Here is an 18,060-nt window from a genome sequence, read left to right on the forward strand (position 1 = left end):
AAGAGGAATGTGCCTCCAGGTGATGGGAGGGTGGCAGAGAATGCCTGGTGTTCCCCCCCCAGCATTATCTGGTGGCGGATGCCACCCTGTTAGTGCTAAAGGGCATCTGGGGAAAACACAAGAGCCTATGAGATAAGAATGCTTCTTCCCAAGGTGAGTACCAGCCAGGCTGTGCTCCCTGCCAGGGCAGAGCAATGGGGGGTTGAACAGAGTGCAGCAGGCTGGCTTCAGCCTTGCCACTCCCCTCCCTCACCAACCTGCAGCAGGGAAGGGGGGGGCAAGATTTAAGGAGGCACTCACTGTCAGCATCACTCAGGTGTCCATCCTGCACCGGCATGGCCCTGAGAAGGAGGGGCTCCTTAAATTTGGAATGAGCGTCCGATTCCTCACCCTACTCCTGGCTCTGGCTTCCAGAGCCTGGTTCACACATTCAGGAAGAGCTGCTCTGGGCCTCCAGAGGAGAGCTGGGGCTCTGTCCCTGGCAGCGTTGGGTGCACTCTGCTCACCCCAGCTCCCCATCCCCAGCCACGGGTGCAAGTAAGCTCACCTTGGAGAAGAAGTGTTCCCAGGAAAGGCCAGCTTGCCCCCAGCTTTCCCAGGCTTGGGGAGGCTACATGGTGTCCTCTTTGTGGGTCTTCCACGGAGCTCGAAGTTCCGGGCTTCTCCCCCGCCTCTCTACTGCCTTCTCTCCTCCAACTTTCACCTCCTAGGGCCAGGTCCACACTCAGTCAGGGCAAGGCAAGTCAGACCCCGTCCCTGCTCAATTCCTGAAGCTGACATGCTGCTTCTGGCATCCCTTACAGCCCTGAGCGCCCACCCATACTCCCCACAGGACAGGCACTGTGAGGTCCTGGAGAAAGCATCCTTTATTTCCTTACGTCCCAAAGGTAGGAACCTGGAGAGGTTCTCAAGTGTATGCCATGTATGGTCTCTGCTTGAAGAGTTTCCTGGACAGACTGCTTCAGTCCAGCCAGAGAGAGAATTGCTAAGTTCTCTTCGGTTCTGCTAAATGCAACCGTGGTGCCACAGAGCGAAACAACACAGGCTTTAGAGTCCACCAAACCTGCTGGGTCCTCACTCTGCTTTGATTGGCTAGGTGGCCTTGGCCAAGCCACCTCACCTCTCCATGCCCCCAGTTTACCCATCTGTAAAATGGGTATCACAAGGTGGTGTAATACTGCCTTGTAGACAGACTGAAGGTCAAATGTCACGACCTGTGAGAAGACCCTTGTGGGTGGTTATTCTACATACCGACCACTATTCCTGTCCATGGTTGGGATGGGGCAGGAAGGGAGAGATAGAACAGATAAGATAGATCCGTGATGCCTGTATTTCAGCTGCAAAGACTGTGCTCAGGTCCAGCCTCCTGAACTCCTGGACCAGGAGGACGTGGGCTCGGGCAGTGGCAGGACTCAAAGAAAGCTATATAGACCATCTAATCTAACCTCTTCATGTATCTGGGAGGAAACTAAAGCCCAGGGAGTGAAGCCACTTCCCTGAGCCATCCAACTAGAGACAGAGACTAGGTTCAAGAACCCCGGTCTGAACCTCCCGCCCAGGATTCTTCTGTTGATGACAGAATGGCAAACGTGGCCCCCCTCTCTGTGTCCCTGACCCTGCCCTTCAACCCTGGTTTCACATCCCAGGAGTTAAGTCCATCACACTCGTGGCTACCAGTCTTAGTGTTTGCATACATACTTCTCAGACTGTCAGGTCCATTTTCTTCCTCCCGCAATGCAGGTCTGGTCCCAGTTGTAGTGAAACCTCTAATGGGTGTAAGGCTTTTCATCTGAAATTTCCCTCCTAGAAGTGCCAGTTGTTTCTGTGGCACTGGCACTTTGGAGGATTCCTTAGTGTGCAGTACTTGTCATAAAAAGCCAGCACGCAATGCCAAGGCCATGTTACAGGGCTCCCTATACCCAGAGAGCATGACAGTCCTCGGGCTGAAGTCCATCATAAGTCCAGAGCCGAGAGTCTGGAGAACAAGGTGTAGCCACTCTGTGGGCACCTTTAACCAACACAGCAAGCATTTGGGATGCCACCTCCTTCCTGACCTTAGTCGTCCTACCCATGTTTTCTCTTGGCCCAATTTCTTATCTGTTAGTTTATTTCTTCTTTAATAAGCCCCGTTAAATCATTTCTACATTGAGACATCTGACAGACAGGTAGATCCAACAAACCAAGCCAATGTGTATGAGAAACCTGGTTAAGAGCTGTAGCTCACACACCAAAAAGGATCCACTCAGGGTGTCACAGGGGCCGAGCAAAAGGTCAGCAGGGAGCCTGGGGCCCGAGGGTCCTTGGTGGAGGTCGGGTCCCAAGGGGATCAGACCGCCGGTTCTAGAAGTGGCACGGGTCCTTTCCGAGGGTGACAGCCCTCCCTCCACGGACACCTGGAAACCCTCAGCAGAAACCCGGGCCCCACTCAGGCACCGCTTGGTTTGTCCCCCACGCCCCCACCTCCCCAGGATGAAGTGGCCGTGGAGACCACCAGCCCTCAGCAGAACAAGATGGACAAGTTGATCGAGATTCTGAATAGCATGCGGAACAACAGCAGCGACGTGGACGCTAAGCTCACCACCTTCATGGAGGAGGCCCAGAACTCCACCAACTCGGAGGAGATGCTCGGCGAGATCGTGCGCACCATCTACCAGAAGGCCGTGTCTGACCGCAGCTTCGCCTTCACGGCCGCCAAGCTCTGCGACAAGATGGCGCTCTTCATGGTGGAGGGGACCAAGTTCCGCAGCCTGCTGCTCAACATGCTCCAGGTAACGGACGCCGACAGCTGCGCCTCCCGCCCTGCCCGCCGGTGGGCTGTCTCTAGAGAGAGGGCTGCCGATTCTGACCACGGTTGGACTGCTCCCGAGTCCCACCCTTGCCCGATTAATTATAGAAAATAAAAAGGCACTCAGGGGGCAAGAGATGAGTGGCCAGACTTGCGTGTGTTTGTGTGAGGGCTCCATGGTTACGATGGACCAATATAATTTTATAGGTGCTTCGTGTGTAACCAGCCTTCCCCTTTCTATTTCCATGATAAGAGGGCTGTCTCTTGTCTTAGACCAGCTCTTATGCTTTGACCTCTCCGCGTCCCAGTGGACACACACGTGCCGTGGACTTTTTTTTTCCTCCTCCTCCTCCCCAGGACCACCCCCAGGCCCTGCAGGTGATGCGCTACTCATAGGTGGTGCTGAGATGGGTCTCAGCAAAAGGGCTTTGAGTCGCGAAGCTGCTATCCATCTCCTGATGCGCTGGGCTTCTTGAAACCTCTTCTGGGGCAGAGAGAGATCGAAGGCCGTCTTGTTTCTTGGTGCCTCCCCACTCCAAGCCCCTCTACCCAGAGAGCTTAATCCTTCCCTGCCCCTTCCTTCCTCTGTGAGTGCTGACGTCCAGCGATAGTTTTACTGTGGTGTGTAATGGGCGTGGTGTGTAAACTGAGCGCAGGGCTGTGTGATCTCCTAGGTGGGGAGCTGGAGGCTATCTCTCTTCACCATGGTAGCAAGTGAACCTGTCCCAGCGCTGGTGGCATCGTGGAGAGGTAGCAGATGGCACAGGATGGTGGCCATGCCAGGCCTGGGACTATCCTTGGAGACTCTCGGCTGGGGAAAAAGTCATCTCTACTCCTACTCTGTACCTTAGACCGGTTGAGATATGCAGTGAGTTTCAGCCCAGGTAGGGTAAAACAGGAGCTTGAAAGTTCTGGAAGTAGGATTATAGAGCCAGAAGAAACCACCTGCAGGTCTTTCTTAAGGACGGTGGCCGTATAACAGATCATCCGAACCATGACATTTCTGAGAGTCAGGGGCTCAGTTCGTCATCAGGCCTAGACCCCTGGTGTCGACCAGGACATGTGGTCACCCTCGTCTCAGCCACCTGATTTCGCAGTCTCTGCCGTCCCTTCCCCAGGAACGGGGAGGGAGGAACCCCCTCGAAAAGCTGCCCATGGGCTCCATCTCGCCGCCCTCCCGTCTTCCCAGGGTGACTGCTCACTGCAACCCGAGCCGTGCTGGCCAGCCCGGGCTGCTTCTGTCCAGCTCGAGGCCCCGATTAGGTTCCCATTCCTGGATCGCCCACGCTCCCCGGTGACGAATTCCCACATTACCTGAGGGATTTGCACGTTGGGCATGTTCCTCGTGGGCCGGAATGTCCTGGGAGAGTGTGGAGGATGATGGCGGGGAGCAGCCGGTCTGCCACGTATGGCCAGGCCTGGGGGGCGGGAGGGGGGTGGTCAGGGACAGAACGACCTTTGGCCTTGGCTTTTGTGAAGAGAAGGGCCAGGATAGGGCAAGACTTCTGACAGCGGTTGCCAGCTCTGTGTGTAACCAGCTGGTGCCCGCGGTGGACACACACACAATAGAGCGTGGGATGAGAGGCGTCCAGCCGGGAAGGGCAGCTGGCCGCAGGGGTCACCTGAGATCCTGCCCGGGTCAGGCTTCTCTTCCAGTGACCCGTGGCTAGAGCAGCCTTGCGCACAGTGTCCGGCAGAGCATCAGCCCTGGGACGTGTTCAGCCTCAAACAGAGCCCTTTGGCCCCCTACACCCCACCTCTCCGTCCCCGCAGAAGTGGACTGGCTTAGGCCAGCAGGATCAAAGTGTCCCCTTGACCCCCACTGCCCCCTTCATCCCTTGCGGCCTCAGCTTAAGTGTAAGAGGGAGCTCCTTGAAGTGTGTAACCAGAGGGCTGGAGCTGGACCCTCAGGCCTCCTGGGTCATTGTTCAAGGCCCCTTGGCCCCCATGGAAGGTAGGCTGGGTGTGCTGAACTCCCGGCACACCCCCGGTTACGAGGCCTGGAGGAAGCCAGCTCTGTGTGTCTGACGGGGCCTCGCGGGCCCTGCTCCTCTGCAGCTGAGGAACTGCTGAGTTGGAGTAGGCTTTCCAGGCAGCATCATTCATGGCCATTCACCACCCCAGACCCACAAGGCTCAAGAAAAGAGAGCAGGGGGCACAACTCATCAAACCCCACTTTCCTCGTGACCCACCGGGCTGTCTCTTTTCACCTGCTTTCATTTTCTGGCAAACCTGATCTGTATCCTTTCCCTGGGCCGCAGCACCTTCCCCCCGCCACCCCCCGCCACCCCCTCCACCTTTCTCCCTATGAGGTTCACACTCAGCTGCAGGCACTCAGGGTCCACTGCCTGTGGATCCCCAGCCAGCCCCCAGTTCAGTTCAGCCACCCCTGAGACGCCCCTCACCTGGCTAGGTTTCACCGCTGCCTCCGTGTACATGTTCTGAGATCTGGCTTAGTGATGCTGGCTGCATGATGCTGGCTACAAACTGGACAGGCTGCGAGGCGCCCTGTGAACACAGCTCCCAGCAGCTGTCTTTGGATGTTTTGCCCTCCTTGGCCAAGTGCTTTCACTGTCTGGGCTTCGGCAGCGGGAGCTGGCAGCCCCAGAGGAGACGAGCAGGCTCTGGTGTCGGGGACGTTGGCGCAGAATATGGGCTGCCTGCCAAGCTGGGACGCAGCCCCCATGGAGAGGGAAGTGAGAGCGAACCCAGGGAAGGGTCAAAGGACCTTTCACCCCTCGCAGCCAAACTCAGCTTTGTCATCTCAAGGAACCCGAAAACACCGCTCTCATGAGCCCTGACAATGCCAGAGATCTTGGGGTCCCAGGGGACCCCTGTCACCAGTCCCATGGCTCAAAAATCATCTTCAGTTTTTACATCTAACTTGAGTTTTTTTGCCTTAGATGTGATTTTTTTTTCTAAGTAGTGTTCTGGTAAATAAAATTCTGCTTATTAAACAGGCATTTCTCAAATGTCTGTTATGTGCCAGGCATGCATGTCAGTGCTTCTCAAACTTGTATTTGTGTTTGAATCACTTGAGAGTCTATAAATAGAGGTTCTGATTCAGGAAATCTGGGTAGAACCTGAGATGCTACATTTCTAACCAGCCCCCAGGTAATGCCGATGCTGCCGCTGGCCCAGGGACCACACTTTAAGTACTGAGATGTTGGATGACTGACGGTTTATAGTGATGGGTCAAGTTCACAGGCAGGCCAACTGAGGCACGGTCTTTTATCTGTGTGACGTCGGAAGTGAGGACCCAGTCTGGGAATATGGAGTTCCAGCCATCGGGTTTTCTTTAGGGCCCTGTCTCTCAGCCTACTTCTCCTTTAGAATCTCAAGGGGACACATTTTTAAAACATACCGACGTGGGGATTCTCCCCCAGACCGACTGAGTTAGACTGCACAGCAATGGGCCTGGACATCCTTCCTTAAAGAACTTCCCAGCTGGTTCTGCAGCAATGGAGTGCCCCTGTTAGGAAGATAACCCCAGAGATGCTCTGACTGTGCCACTCTTGTCACTTATGAACCAGTTGGCCCTGCCCATCACCCCACGAATCAGCCAAGAAATGGGTCCCAGATACTGGGCTCTTTGCTGAGTGATGAGAAGGAGTCAGAGCCTGAGCTGGTGAGAAAGCTCCAGAGCAGGAGACGTTGGCACCCAAGCGCATCCCTTCCCCTAGCCCAGCCTCGGTGCCCCTCTGTGCAGCAAGGAGGCTGGCTTGGACCATCTCAGGAGACCTCTGTCCTGCACCTCGCTGTTCTGAGGGTCCTCCTGGGAAACCTCCACCCTCATGGGTCAACCGGGTGGGGATGGCCTCTCCTCTCCCGCGGGCCCCGTTTCTCTCTGCTCTCAGCTCCGTCCCTCAGGTCCTTTTCCTTTTTCTTGGTCTCAGACGTTTGTTGAAGCACCTATCACCTGTTTTAGGAAAAGGGCCTCACTCGTCAACCCCCTGGGGGTTGCCAGGCTCGGCCATCAGTAAAGAAAGCTAAGGAGGGAAAGCTAAGGAGGTGATTCGTGTCCCTTGCCCCACCCCTTCCCACCCGGCTCCCACGCTGCCTGATCGCAGGATCCCACACCCAGAAGATGTGCACTGCCGGATTCTGACTTCTAGGAGGATGTGGGCCACCCACAACCCCTGGGCTACGGAAGTCGCCAGGACTCCGCCTCGATCTTTACCAAGGAATCGCGGTACCATGAGGGGGCGGAAGGCTCTGGTGTCACTGCGAGGTGAAGAATGAGCGAGCCTCTTTTTATGGGACCTTTGGAATGACAGGAATTGGAGGCCTGAGCCCCCGCCACCCAGCACTGCCCCGTCACCACCCTGGACCTTCCGCTCGGGCTCAGAGAGTGCTCCTTTGCTGAGATATGCTTGGGCAGTATCAGTTCAAGCCCTCCTCTGTCGAAATGTGTGTGCCCTGTTTAGCCAAGAGGTGTCTGCATCTGAGCTATGCAGAGCAAAGTATTATTAGAGCCGGCATCAGTGTGTCTGTAACTGAACCCCGCTCTCCCTAGCAACCGTTGTCAACAACACATCTAACAGAAGGAGGCGATACCTTTTTTTGAAGGAAAGGAAAAAAAAAAAAACAACCCTCATCTCACCAAGTCGTAAACACAGCAGGGCTGTTGTGAAAAGACAAAGCAAAATCAGAATCTGGCATGTAACCAGGTTTCAAAATAAATTGCTCTCTGCCAGCAACTTCTAGAAGACAGCCTCTTAAAAAGCTGACCTGGAGCTAGAAAATGGATAAGCTCTGCAGAGTTTCTGGCTGGGTCACCATTAAGCATCACGTTTGGGGCTTTTGACACACAGAAACTCAATCAAGTGGTGACAGGATTTCTATGGGGCCTCTGAAGGGTCTCTGGGAGTAATTTTAACTGGGGCACTCAAGATTTTCTGGTCTGGCTGCCCCATCAGTAAATCAAAATACAAGCTGCATCTTCGGGACTCAGGTGACCCATTCATCCCACTTATACCCTGTTTCTCCCATCTCTGCCTCCTGGTCTTAGTCCCTTGCTTGCTGGCTTGGGCAAAGGCACTGGGCTGTTCCGTAATAGGGAACCTCCTTCTCTCCCGGTTATCTCAAGGTTTCAGGAAAGTCAAAAGTTGTTCCTCTTTTCCCCAAATGTGGAGTTCTCAATCCCAGTCTTTTATGGAGGGAGGGAGAAGGACCAACATTGATTCTTGGGGTTCTAACCAGAGTTGTAAGTTGAGTTGTAAGTTCTCATCTGAGTCGTAAGTTCCTTGAGGGCAGGAATCCTGACTGTGTGAGGCTTGGTCCCTGGCTCCTGGCACCATGACTTGTGCACAGTGGATGCTCAGCAAGTGCCTGTGGAAGGGAGGCACAGGGCCCGCAGTCTTAGGTACCAGAGCTCCTGGTGCGAGACAGGCTTCTCAGCTCTTCTGAGCACTTTCCTGCGTGTGAACCTGGAGATTCTCTCCCCAAGGTGGCTTCTAGGGCAGGATCCATCCCCCACGTGTGTGGAACAGGACAGTGACTCAGCGAGGCTACCAAGTCATGGGGCTGAATGGGGGCGGTCACTCCAGCACCCCAAGCTCTTGGCTCCTGCGAAAATGTTACTCGTTCAGTTGTGTCCGACTCTTTGCAACCCCATGGACTGTAGTTTGCCAGGCTCCTCTGTCCATGGAATTCTCCAGGCAAGAATACTGGAGTGAGTAGCCATTCCCTTCTCTAGGGTATCTTCCCAACCCAGGGATCGAACCCGGGTCTCCTGCGTTACAGGCAGATTCTTTATTGTCTGAGCCACCAGGGAAGACCCTGGGCTCCCAGACCACCCCCCTAAATAGGATATAAAGGTCAGAAAGTTGGGAAAATCAGGAATCCATCTCTTGAAGCTATCAGTGGGGATTTCAAAATCTGTGCTTCTAGAGGATATCCCACCAGATTTCCGATGCTGTCTGAGTCTCTGGGTTTTCCAGGCCAACGGAGGGCTGAGGGTATCAGAGGAAACACCTCCGTGGCTCTGTCTGCTTTATCCAGATGAAGCACACAGCCGTTCTTCCTGCGGCGGGCTCTCCCCTCATACCTTCTTCCTCAGCCCGGAGCTCTACCCTCGCCCCTGCACGCCCACCGCTGAGCCGTCGTGCACTCCAGGCATGTAAACTAATTTTACTGTTGGCCCAAGCCAGGCATACCCAGGGAGAGAAGCACATTGTTCTGTGCATTCCAGAGCCTGAGCAAAGCCCTGGGCTGTACCACACCCGAGCGCCCCTCCTCCAGTCGCAGGAAATCAGGAGGGAGAAAGTGAAGGGCTAGCAGGCAATGCGATTGCTCTCCCCGCGGGTCCATCGGGGAAGGTGACTTTGTTATTGTGTTAATCACTCAGTCATGCAACTCTTTGCGACCCCATGGACTACAGCCAGCCAGGCTCGTCTGTCCATGGAATTCTCTAGGCAAGAATACTGGAATGGCTAGCCATTCCCTTCTTGCCCACAAAACATCTCTTTTTTTCTAAAAACTGTTGCTCCGATGGCACCCTGGGAGCTGTCGGCGCCCTGCACAGGCCAGGCAGAAGTTAGCACACACCTTGCCCAACAGTGAGCACCAGCAGGCTGGCCTCACGTGTCCTGTCTTGGGAACTTGTCCTGCATAAGGGTCTGTGGTGGGCACAGCTCCCCCGCTGGGGACAGCAGCACCTGCCTGGTACCCAGGCTCTTCGCCCACCAGACCAGAACCAGAACAGGGGATGGCTGTGCCTCCGGCCAGCCTTGTTGCCCACACTTGCTTTGCAGTGAGTAAACTTTTACCTCCTTCCTTCCCATCCTCTCGTCTTTCTCTCGACAAGCACTTCTCGAGCACCTCCTGTGTACCGCCCGCTGCAGCAGGGCCCACGCGTGTGTCATCTCTGTGAATCCGCCCTCCTTTCTCATCTTCCCCTGGTTTGTGTCATTGGCGGCACTGTCCCAAAGTCTGAGTTTTATTCAAGGATCCGGCTGGGGTGTCTCAAAGCCAGTTTTTCTGACTCAGTAGGGGCACAGTGGCTTCTGAAAGGGCTAAATCCAAGACCCCCTTCTAGAACCTCGTTATGCCCTGCGGGACAGAGGCAGCCTGTGATACAAACGGGGAAAAAAGCATTTTGATTTTTTTTTTTTTTTTAATCTGAAAATAAGCAGAGGAAAGAAAAGGTCAATCCCAGAAGGAGCCAGGACAGCAGCTTGCCAGTCAAGGTTTTCTGGTCTCGGAGGCAGGGTCCCCACCAAGTCCGTCCATGGCAGGTTTCGGCCAGCATCAAAGGGCTGCTTCCAGGAGCCTCTGCCCACGAGCATGAAGGTGCTCTGTTGGGCAGGTGCTGGGACACCTGAGGTCCTGCTCCCGCCCTCCTGTCTCTGGGCCGAGGAGCATTCCCGGGGTCAGGAATTATTTCCCCATCACCCGTGTCCCTTGCCAGGCCGTGTTCTCTTCCCTGCACGCCTTCACCCCCAACCCAGGCTTTGGTTTCCCTGCTAAATCCCCTGATGGGACTTGGCTGGGTGCTCCACCTGTCTGAGGCTGCCACGCCGAGGCAGGCCCTGCAGATAAGTGGGTTATCGGAGAAGGCAGCTCGGGTGTCCCAGGCCCCAGAGGGTCACCCCTGGCCGGCTGGCAGCTCACCCCCAGTGCCTTCTCCCTGACTCCACCCCAGAGCCAGGCCAGCAAGGAGACAGCAGTTCCTTCCCCGCAGCTCAGCGAGCAGCCGGCCCCCAGCCGCCGCTGGGAATCTGAGCTATGCTAAGCCATCCAGATCGCCCCATCGCTGCCCTGACCGGGCACGGCCGGCCCAGACAGGGCGCCTCTACCTGCCGCGGCCGCCGCTGGAAAGCTGGCACCGCCTGGGCTGATGGAAACAAATCTCCCTGCGGGTTATGTAACCGCGAACCGCCCTGTCCCCGGCTCCCTGGGGAGGAGGCTCCCAGCCCCCACGGAAAGGAGAGTGGTGGCCCCTGGGCAGGGAGCGGACAGAGAAGCAAGTCGTCCTGAGTGATTGCCCAAGGTCCTTCTCCAGATCCAAGGTCCTCAATGCCCCCAGGGAGACCGATGTTCCCTGTACTTGCTGGCAGAGTGCGGAGGTCAGCCCAAGACATGAGCCCAAGCGGAGTGAGGAAGGCTCGTCAGGAGAGCTGGACTCGCAGGGGAGGTTAAGGAGAGGGGGGCAGGCCTTGCTGGGCTTGGTGTTTTGCTTTGGCTTTTTCTTGTAATAAGATATATGCAACATGAAATTAACCAGCTTAACCATTTTTAAGTGCGTATGTCAAGTGCAACCGCAGCTTTGCACTGCGCTCCCAGCAACCACCCTCAGAAACCTCTCATCGTCCCAGTCAGAAGTCCTGTAGCCTCCATACAGTGACTCCCCAGCCCCCCTACACCCCCTCTCCCTTCCGTCTCTGTGAGTTCTCTGCTCTGTGCTTTAGGCATGCCGTGTGTAAGTGGAAACCGTGCAGTGGTCCTTTTGTGTCTGACTCATTTCACTTAGCATCGTGATTTCAAGATTCGTCAAGTGGTAGCTCATGTCAGATCTTCCTTCCTTTTCATGGCTGGATAATTTCCATGGAATGGAGAACCGGATTTTATTTATCTGTTCATTCATTCATCACGGATGGACCCTTGGGTTGTTTCACCTTTGGGCTGTTGTGAATTATGTCACCATGAACATGCCGCATACATGTATCTGTTTACACCCTTGCTTTCAGTTATTTTGGGTATGTTTATCTAGATGTGGAATTGCTGGATTCTGTGAAAATTCTACATAGAACTTTTTAGGAACTTGCTAACTGTGTTCCAGAAAGCTGTTTTTCATGGTGAAAAGGTATGAACCGAGACCCAAGTAAAGGACAGTGAGGACACTGCTGTAATTGGAATCCAGGGTCAGGGTGTTAAGTGGAGAGTTAGAGGAAGTCTGTGAGATGGAACAGAAGGCTTTGGACTTTATGAAGTGGAACTCAGGAGCCACTGTTGAGCCATGGCATCCTAAGATTAAAATTCTTAGAACAGTATAGACCTGAAGGATCTATAGATTATCCATCCAACCCATTCATATTGTAGGTGAGAGACTAGAAGCCCAGGGAGGTTAACAAAAGCCCCGCTTTAGGAAGATCTGGATGCTGGGCTATAGGGTGTCATGCTTGGAAATCCGGACCAGGGTTTTAGGTGACTGTGGTCGTCTCTTTCATAAGGAAAGCACACACCAATTCAGACCTGCCCCTCAAAGATACAAGCTGAGGTGGCGGGCCTCATTCCCTCTCCTCCAGGGACCTGCTCCCAGCCCTAGGTAGGCAGAACAGTAGCGTTTGGCCACTGCCCCCGTCATTCAGGAGTTGGAACCTGGAGTTGCTACCAGGGGGACAGTGGGCTGATGTGGGAGATGTACCCCTCTACCTCTGCTTCCCTTCCTTCTGCCAGACCTGACACAACAGTCTCCAGGATCCACCCAGGTAAATCAGTGGGCATCTCTGAACTGAGGCTTCCCAGCCAAAGGTGCACGGCCTAGGTTTCAAAGGAGGCACCAAACATATGGACTACTGGCCACCTGGGGGGAGAATGAACAGGACTCACCTCTTGTGCCCCGACCCCTGTCTGGATGCCCCGTCCACACCGCTGTGGACACCTCTCCCTTGCTTTCTCTGCCCATACCTGTGTGCCCTGGCTCTACTCTGGACACCTGGCATGAGGCAGAGTGATTTATTGGAAGTTAGTGAGTGTGGGGTGAGGCAGAGAGGGTTGGGGGATGGAAACTTTTTAAGCAGTCAGCAAGGATGGCACACTTGTCTTGAACTCATTGCTTTCAGGGTGGCTGGCTTTCCTCTCCACTAGAAGATAAAAGAAGGGATCCCTTTAAGTGGACAGAGGTCACCAGGCATCCTGGCGTGCAGAGTGTGATGCAAGGACACAGGTGGGGGTTCACCGTGCTGCAGTTACCCCTCAGCCAGTTGGCATCGTGTCATTGATCCAACCCGTTTTCACTGCTGTTTGGGTTTTTCTCTAGTTGCCGAGAGCTAGGGCTGCTCTCCACTTACGGGCTTCTCATTGCTCTGGCTTCTCTTGTTGTGGAGCACAGGCTCTAGGGCTCATGGGCTTCAGTAGCTGTGACTCCCGGGCTCCAGAGCACAGGCTGAATAGTTGTGGCCCACAGGCTGAGTGGCTTCTCTGCATCTGGGATTTTCCCGGATCTGGGATCAAACCCATGTCTCCTGCACTGGCAGACGAATTCTCCACCACTGAGTCACCAGGGAAGTCCCCTAGTTTCTTCTTACTCCAGACCTTTCCCTGTCAGGTGGCATGTCTGTCCCAGAGAGGTTGTGTGACCCTCAGTCAGGAAGCAGGGGCTGGACTGTATGGCCCCTTGAGGTCACCTTCCAGCTCAGAGCTCTTGCTGCAGCCTGAGAACCATCACCATAGGGAGTCTGCCCTAGGAGCCCAAAGTTCAGAATCGGGGCTCTCTGCATACCCAGAATCTCCATCCCCTGTTGCCTCCCACCCAGCATGCTGAGTCTTCAAGGAACAGCAGTGCCAGCCCCTTCCTGGCCCCTCCTCAACCCCAGTTCCAGCCGGCAGTGCTGGGGAGAGGGTGGGCCCCCCTTTGGGGGAGCAGGCTGTGACCTGCAGGGAACCAGCTTCACTTGACCCTCGGGTGGCCTTTGAGATCCCAGTTCACAGAGGGAAGGAAGCTTCAGGTCACTTGGAAACATGGAGACAGGTATGTCCAGCCAGGAGCAGTGCCCCCCGCCCTCCTCACCAGGGATGGCTGTTCAGCTCATCTCCTTAAGGAAGCCCCTTGCTCCCAAATCATCCCACTCTTGACAGTGCCCAGCTCGGATCAAATAACATCCCAGAGGACCACAAAGCAGAGGGGGCCAGGAGGACCACCACGCTGCTGCCACGTACTGCCATCCAGCTCGGCCACTGAGCAGGGGCAATACCAAAGGACGGAGGGGCTTGGGTGGTATTCGGGGATGGCCGGGCTCCAGCTGAAGCTTAGGAATATCTGTCTATAATTGGAGTCAGTGCATTCCTGGGCAGCTGCATGTACATCAGAGCTCCACATTCCCCATTGACCCCATCAGACAACAGTCACTGCATTACTCTGGGTGTTGAAAAAAGTCTGATTGGAATAGTATCTCTGATGTGGACTTAGAAGGAGAGTCACCTGGAATTCAGCCTGCAGGCCCCAGAGACTTGCCCTTGATGACGTCCTGCCGTGTTGCATAAGGAATCGTTGACAAAGCCCAGAGTCCAACACCTACCTCCTGACCCTGGTTCTGGTGCGTCAGCTGGCGACTTTGGGCAGACCTCGCAGTCAGTCCTAGCTGCCCTCCACTGACTCTTCCAGTAAGTGGGGGTAATCATACCTGCCCCCAACACCTGTTTATCCCACAGACATAATCACTGTTTAAATCCACTGACACACGTACCATTTTGTCTGTGTCCTCTTAAGGCTCCTCCTCCAACAGGAATTCTGAATTTCATAAAATCATGTTTTTCCTTTTGCCCTTGATGAATCCCATTCATTCAAGGTTCCTAGGAGAGGCCCCACACAGGCTTTCTTCCACAAGTCCAGGGACCCCCAAGTCATGCTATGGTTTAGGGTTCAGATTGTAGCAGTGCGGATAGCCCAGGATCCGTCCACAACGAAAGCTCACATGGGGGTCCTGAGACAAGTGTTGAAGCCCTACTGGGTGTGAGTGGTTAGCACTGTTAAATCCCTAGTAAAGCAGGAGCCTCTGGCCTCCATCAGGTATTTAGAGGCCTAATAGAAGGGCAAGGCCTGCTCAACCAGAGAACAATTTAGGAAAGTCAGAGGAGGGGGCAAGCCCTTTAAGTGCTAGTATCTGGGGGAGACTTCCTGGAGGAGGTGGCATGAAAGGAGAGGCCGGATTTGGGTGGACTGCGGAAAGTAGGAGGAAGGAGCCAAAGCAAAGGCTTGAGGGTGGGAGCAGCCAAGTGGGGATCGGTGGGCATAATTGTGCAGGAGAGCACGGTGGGATGGCAGTCGTGCACTGTCAGCCTGGCTAAGGCTGCCCAGGCAGCAGCAGGGGGCTCTGCAAGTGTCAGCAAGCCCTGGGGTAAAGCGGCCCAGCCAGGCCGTGACCCCAGGTCACGGTCACCATGGTGGCCCATTCATTTGCTGGCACTCGCTGCTCACCCTCTCAAGCCAAAGGCTGTTTTAATCCAGAACTAAAGGTTCTGCCTTCAGATTAGGGAGCTCTCTGCCAGCTTTGGGCCCCAGTCAGCCTGAGACCGGAGGCAGGGAGCGCCACACCATCCGGGGCCCCGGGCCAGGCTGCTGGGAGGCCCCAGATGCCAGGGTTTCACTGAGGCAGGTAGTGTGGGGCCTGGCATGCGAGGCCGAGAGACCCTGCCTTTCTGGACCAGTCCAGTACCTCGTGGGAGAGGGCAGGTCCCAGCTGCCCACCTGAAGTGACCCACTCAGCCCACGTCTGTGGATCAGCTGCCTCCAAGAGCCGTGTAGAGATGCTGCCCACGCACTTAGCCACACAGAGCCTGCAGTGCTGGTGACGTCATATTTTTTATGTTCATTGCTCAGTCGTGTCCGACTCTTTCGCGACTCCATGGACTGTAGCCCGCCAAGCTCCTCTGTCCATGGAGTTCTCCAGGCAAGAATACTGGAGTGGGTAGCCAATCCTTTCTCCAGAGGATCTTCCTGATTCAGGGATTGAACCCGGGTCTCCTATATTGCAGGTGGATTCTTTATCTTCTGAGCCATGAGGGAAGCCAGTATTGCCCCTTCCTCCAGCCTTACGGCCTTCAGGGAACCAAAGGCAGGGCTACCTGTGATGCCTGGGGCTGGGCAGGTTCACAAAGCAACCCTCCTCTGCAGAAGTCCAATCCCTCCTCCCCCAGCACATTTTTTTTCTGGCCCGCCTCAAGGGGTACAGCAGGAGACAGGAAGTCTGAAGCCGGCATCGTGCCTGGCTCTGGGCCTGTGTCCTCATGTGGTCCAGAGGCATGGTCAGTCTCCCCACCAGCCACCAGTGGCAGGGCTCATGGCTCCGCCTTCTTTACTCCCACGCCCTGCAGGCACCCTAGGCTTGTGGAGGTTGCATGCATGCAGGTCCAGGATTGGAGAGTGCCTGGGAAACGAGTGCAGGCTAGGGGTGGGAAGAGAAGATGGGGCGCCGCTCAGAGGCGGGGGGCTCGAAGGTGCCGTGCAGGAGGCACCTGGACTGCAGCCTCCCGGGCTGTCACTCCCACCCTGCCCTTCTCGAGCTGGATGATTGCAGGCCAGCCCTCCTACCCTTCCGGTGGCTTCCTTGCACGTAAAATCGGGAGGTTAGAAGAAGTGATTCCATAGGTCCGTTTCACCTCTTTGTTAATCTAAAGCAGACATACAGGGCATACACATGGTATCTGTTATTGCCCACCCTTGGGTTGACCAGTGAGGAGCAGACGCTCCCTGCGGGGAGGGGTCTCCAGTCACAGCTGCTCCAGCCCACCGGCCAGGTTGAGTGTCCAGAGTCATTGGCCGCCCGGTGGGCCGAGCAGCCTGCAGGGGGCACCAGCGCGCAAGGAGGGCCACACCTGCCTGCAGGCCCCTCCCAGTCCACCCCAGCATCTTGGCCTCCTGTGCTTTGCCCCACGGGGCAGTTTAGTCGCTCAGTTATGTCCGACTCTTTGTGACCCCATGGACTGCAGCACGCCAGGCCTCCCTGTCCATCACTAACTCCCGGAGTTTACTCAAACTCGTGTCCATTGAGTCGGTGATGCCATCCAACCATCTCATCCTCTGTCGTCCCCTTCTCCTCCCACCTTCCATCTTTCCCAGCATCAGGGTCTTTTCAAATGAGTCAGTTCTTCGCATCAGGTGGCCAACGTATTGGAGTTTCGGTTTCAGCATCAGTCCTTCCTTCCAATGAATATTCAGGACTGATCTCCTTTAGGATGGACTGGTTGGATCTCCTTGCAGTCCAAGGGACTCTCAAGAGTCTTCTCCAACACCACAATTCAAAAGCATCAATTCTTCGGTGCTCAGCTTTCTTTATAGTCCAACTCTCACATCCAGAGATTTAAACTAAACCATTTAAGTCACAATGGGATGGTGACTCTGCTGCAAGGCTACCTTCCAGCAGTTTCCAGGCCCAGTAGGCCCCCATCCCTGAGACAAGAAACCTCTGGAAGCTCCCTTCCAGGTCTCCGAGACAGGCCGGATAGTGTCTGAAGGTTGCTGTCAGGTGTCTTATCTGAGAGCCCTGTTTCCTCCTGCATCTCAGCCAGGCAGTCACTCTCCAGGCATTTATGTGCACTGTCTGTGTGGCCTTACGTACCCACCAGGATACCTTTGTGAGGTGGGCGTTATTAGTCCCATTCTATGCATGGGTAAAGGAAGTGCTAGAAAGCTTAGGAAACACATGTCTGACGTCACACAGCCAGTGACAGGAGCGGTGCTAGACCCCAGTCACCTGGTGCCCTGTACCCTCCGCAGAGCGTGCTGCTGCCTGCGTGCCCCTGTGGACCAGACGGGTATTATATTGGCGGGGCTGGGGCAGCCAGGTAGAAGGTCTGGAGCAGAAGGCGGGTGGTGGGGGGAAGCGAGATAAGAAAATGCCTTTTAGATGACTTGATCAGAACCTCCTTCCCCGCAGGCTGAACAGGGGGCTGGGTAATCTCCCCGTGGTCATCTGATGGCTGAAAGAATCTGGAGACAAGTTTCCAGACCAGAGCTCAGTGGGCGCCCCAGGCCTGCTGATCCCTGCCTGTTGCAGGAGAGCCGGGGGTAAAGAGGTGTCCCTCTCCACCAGGCCGTCCCCAGCCGGCCTCCGCTTCTCCTCTGTGGCCGTCCCACCCCCTGGTTTCCAGCCCATCACCCTCACAATTCATGAAAAAGGTCAAAAAGAACTCCATTTGGTTTGATTTGCTCCACTTCACGGCCCCAGGGGCTGGAAGCTGCAGCCCAGGGTCATAGTGGATCCTGATGAGTGGCACCGCTGGTGTCCTGGGCACCTGGGCCTCTGGGGAGCACATGTCTGTGTGCAGCCCTGCGGTCAAGGGCAGAAGGGCAGCTTGAATTTCCCGTGACAGGCTGCAGCCACGAGAGCCCAAGGAAGTAGATTGCGTCTCGGATGAGGCTTCGCGCCTCCATCACCTCTCTAGACCAGAGGGAGGGGTGGCAACACTTTTAATGGGTCCCTTCCTCACTGCCCACCGCCCCCCTCCTCCCCAGCTTGAGGGGAAGACACTTCAGGCTGGCAAAGTGAGAAGGCAGAAGACAGAGCGCACATCTGCACGCAGCCTTGTTTCTAAAGCTCTAAAGTATTAAGAAG

The 18,060-nt window shown here is 55.3% G+C and overlaps 1 protein-coding gene across 9 annotated transcripts in view; it reads left to right on the plus strand.

The window, feature by feature from the left end:
- The window catches only part of CTIF (cap binding complex dependent translation initiation factor), a 314,944-nt gene that overhangs the window by 209,883 nt on the left and 87,001 nt on the right, over positions 1-18,060 (plus strand). For all 9 annotated transcript variants that reach the window (XR_014075152.1, XR_014075153.1, XM_081563483.1 and 6 more), the window contains one exon: positions 2,469-2,768. Coding sequence is in view for 7 of the 9 variants with exons in the window: in XM_081563483.1 (XP_081419609.1) it covers positions 2,469-2,768 (300 nt within the window). In the remaining 2 variants the exon portion in view is untranslated. The remainder of the gene's footprint in view (positions 1-2,468; positions 2,769-18,060) is intronic.

The sequence above is a fragment of the Giraffa tippelskirchi genome, chromosome 14, assembly GCF_054371585.1.
Source record: "Giraffa tippelskirchi isolate mGirTip1 chromosome 14, T2T-mGirTip1v1.2.pri, whole genome shotgun sequence".
NCBI classification, from domain to species: domain Eukaryota; kingdom Metazoa; phylum Chordata; class Mammalia; order Artiodactyla; family Giraffidae; genus Giraffa; species Giraffa tippelskirchi.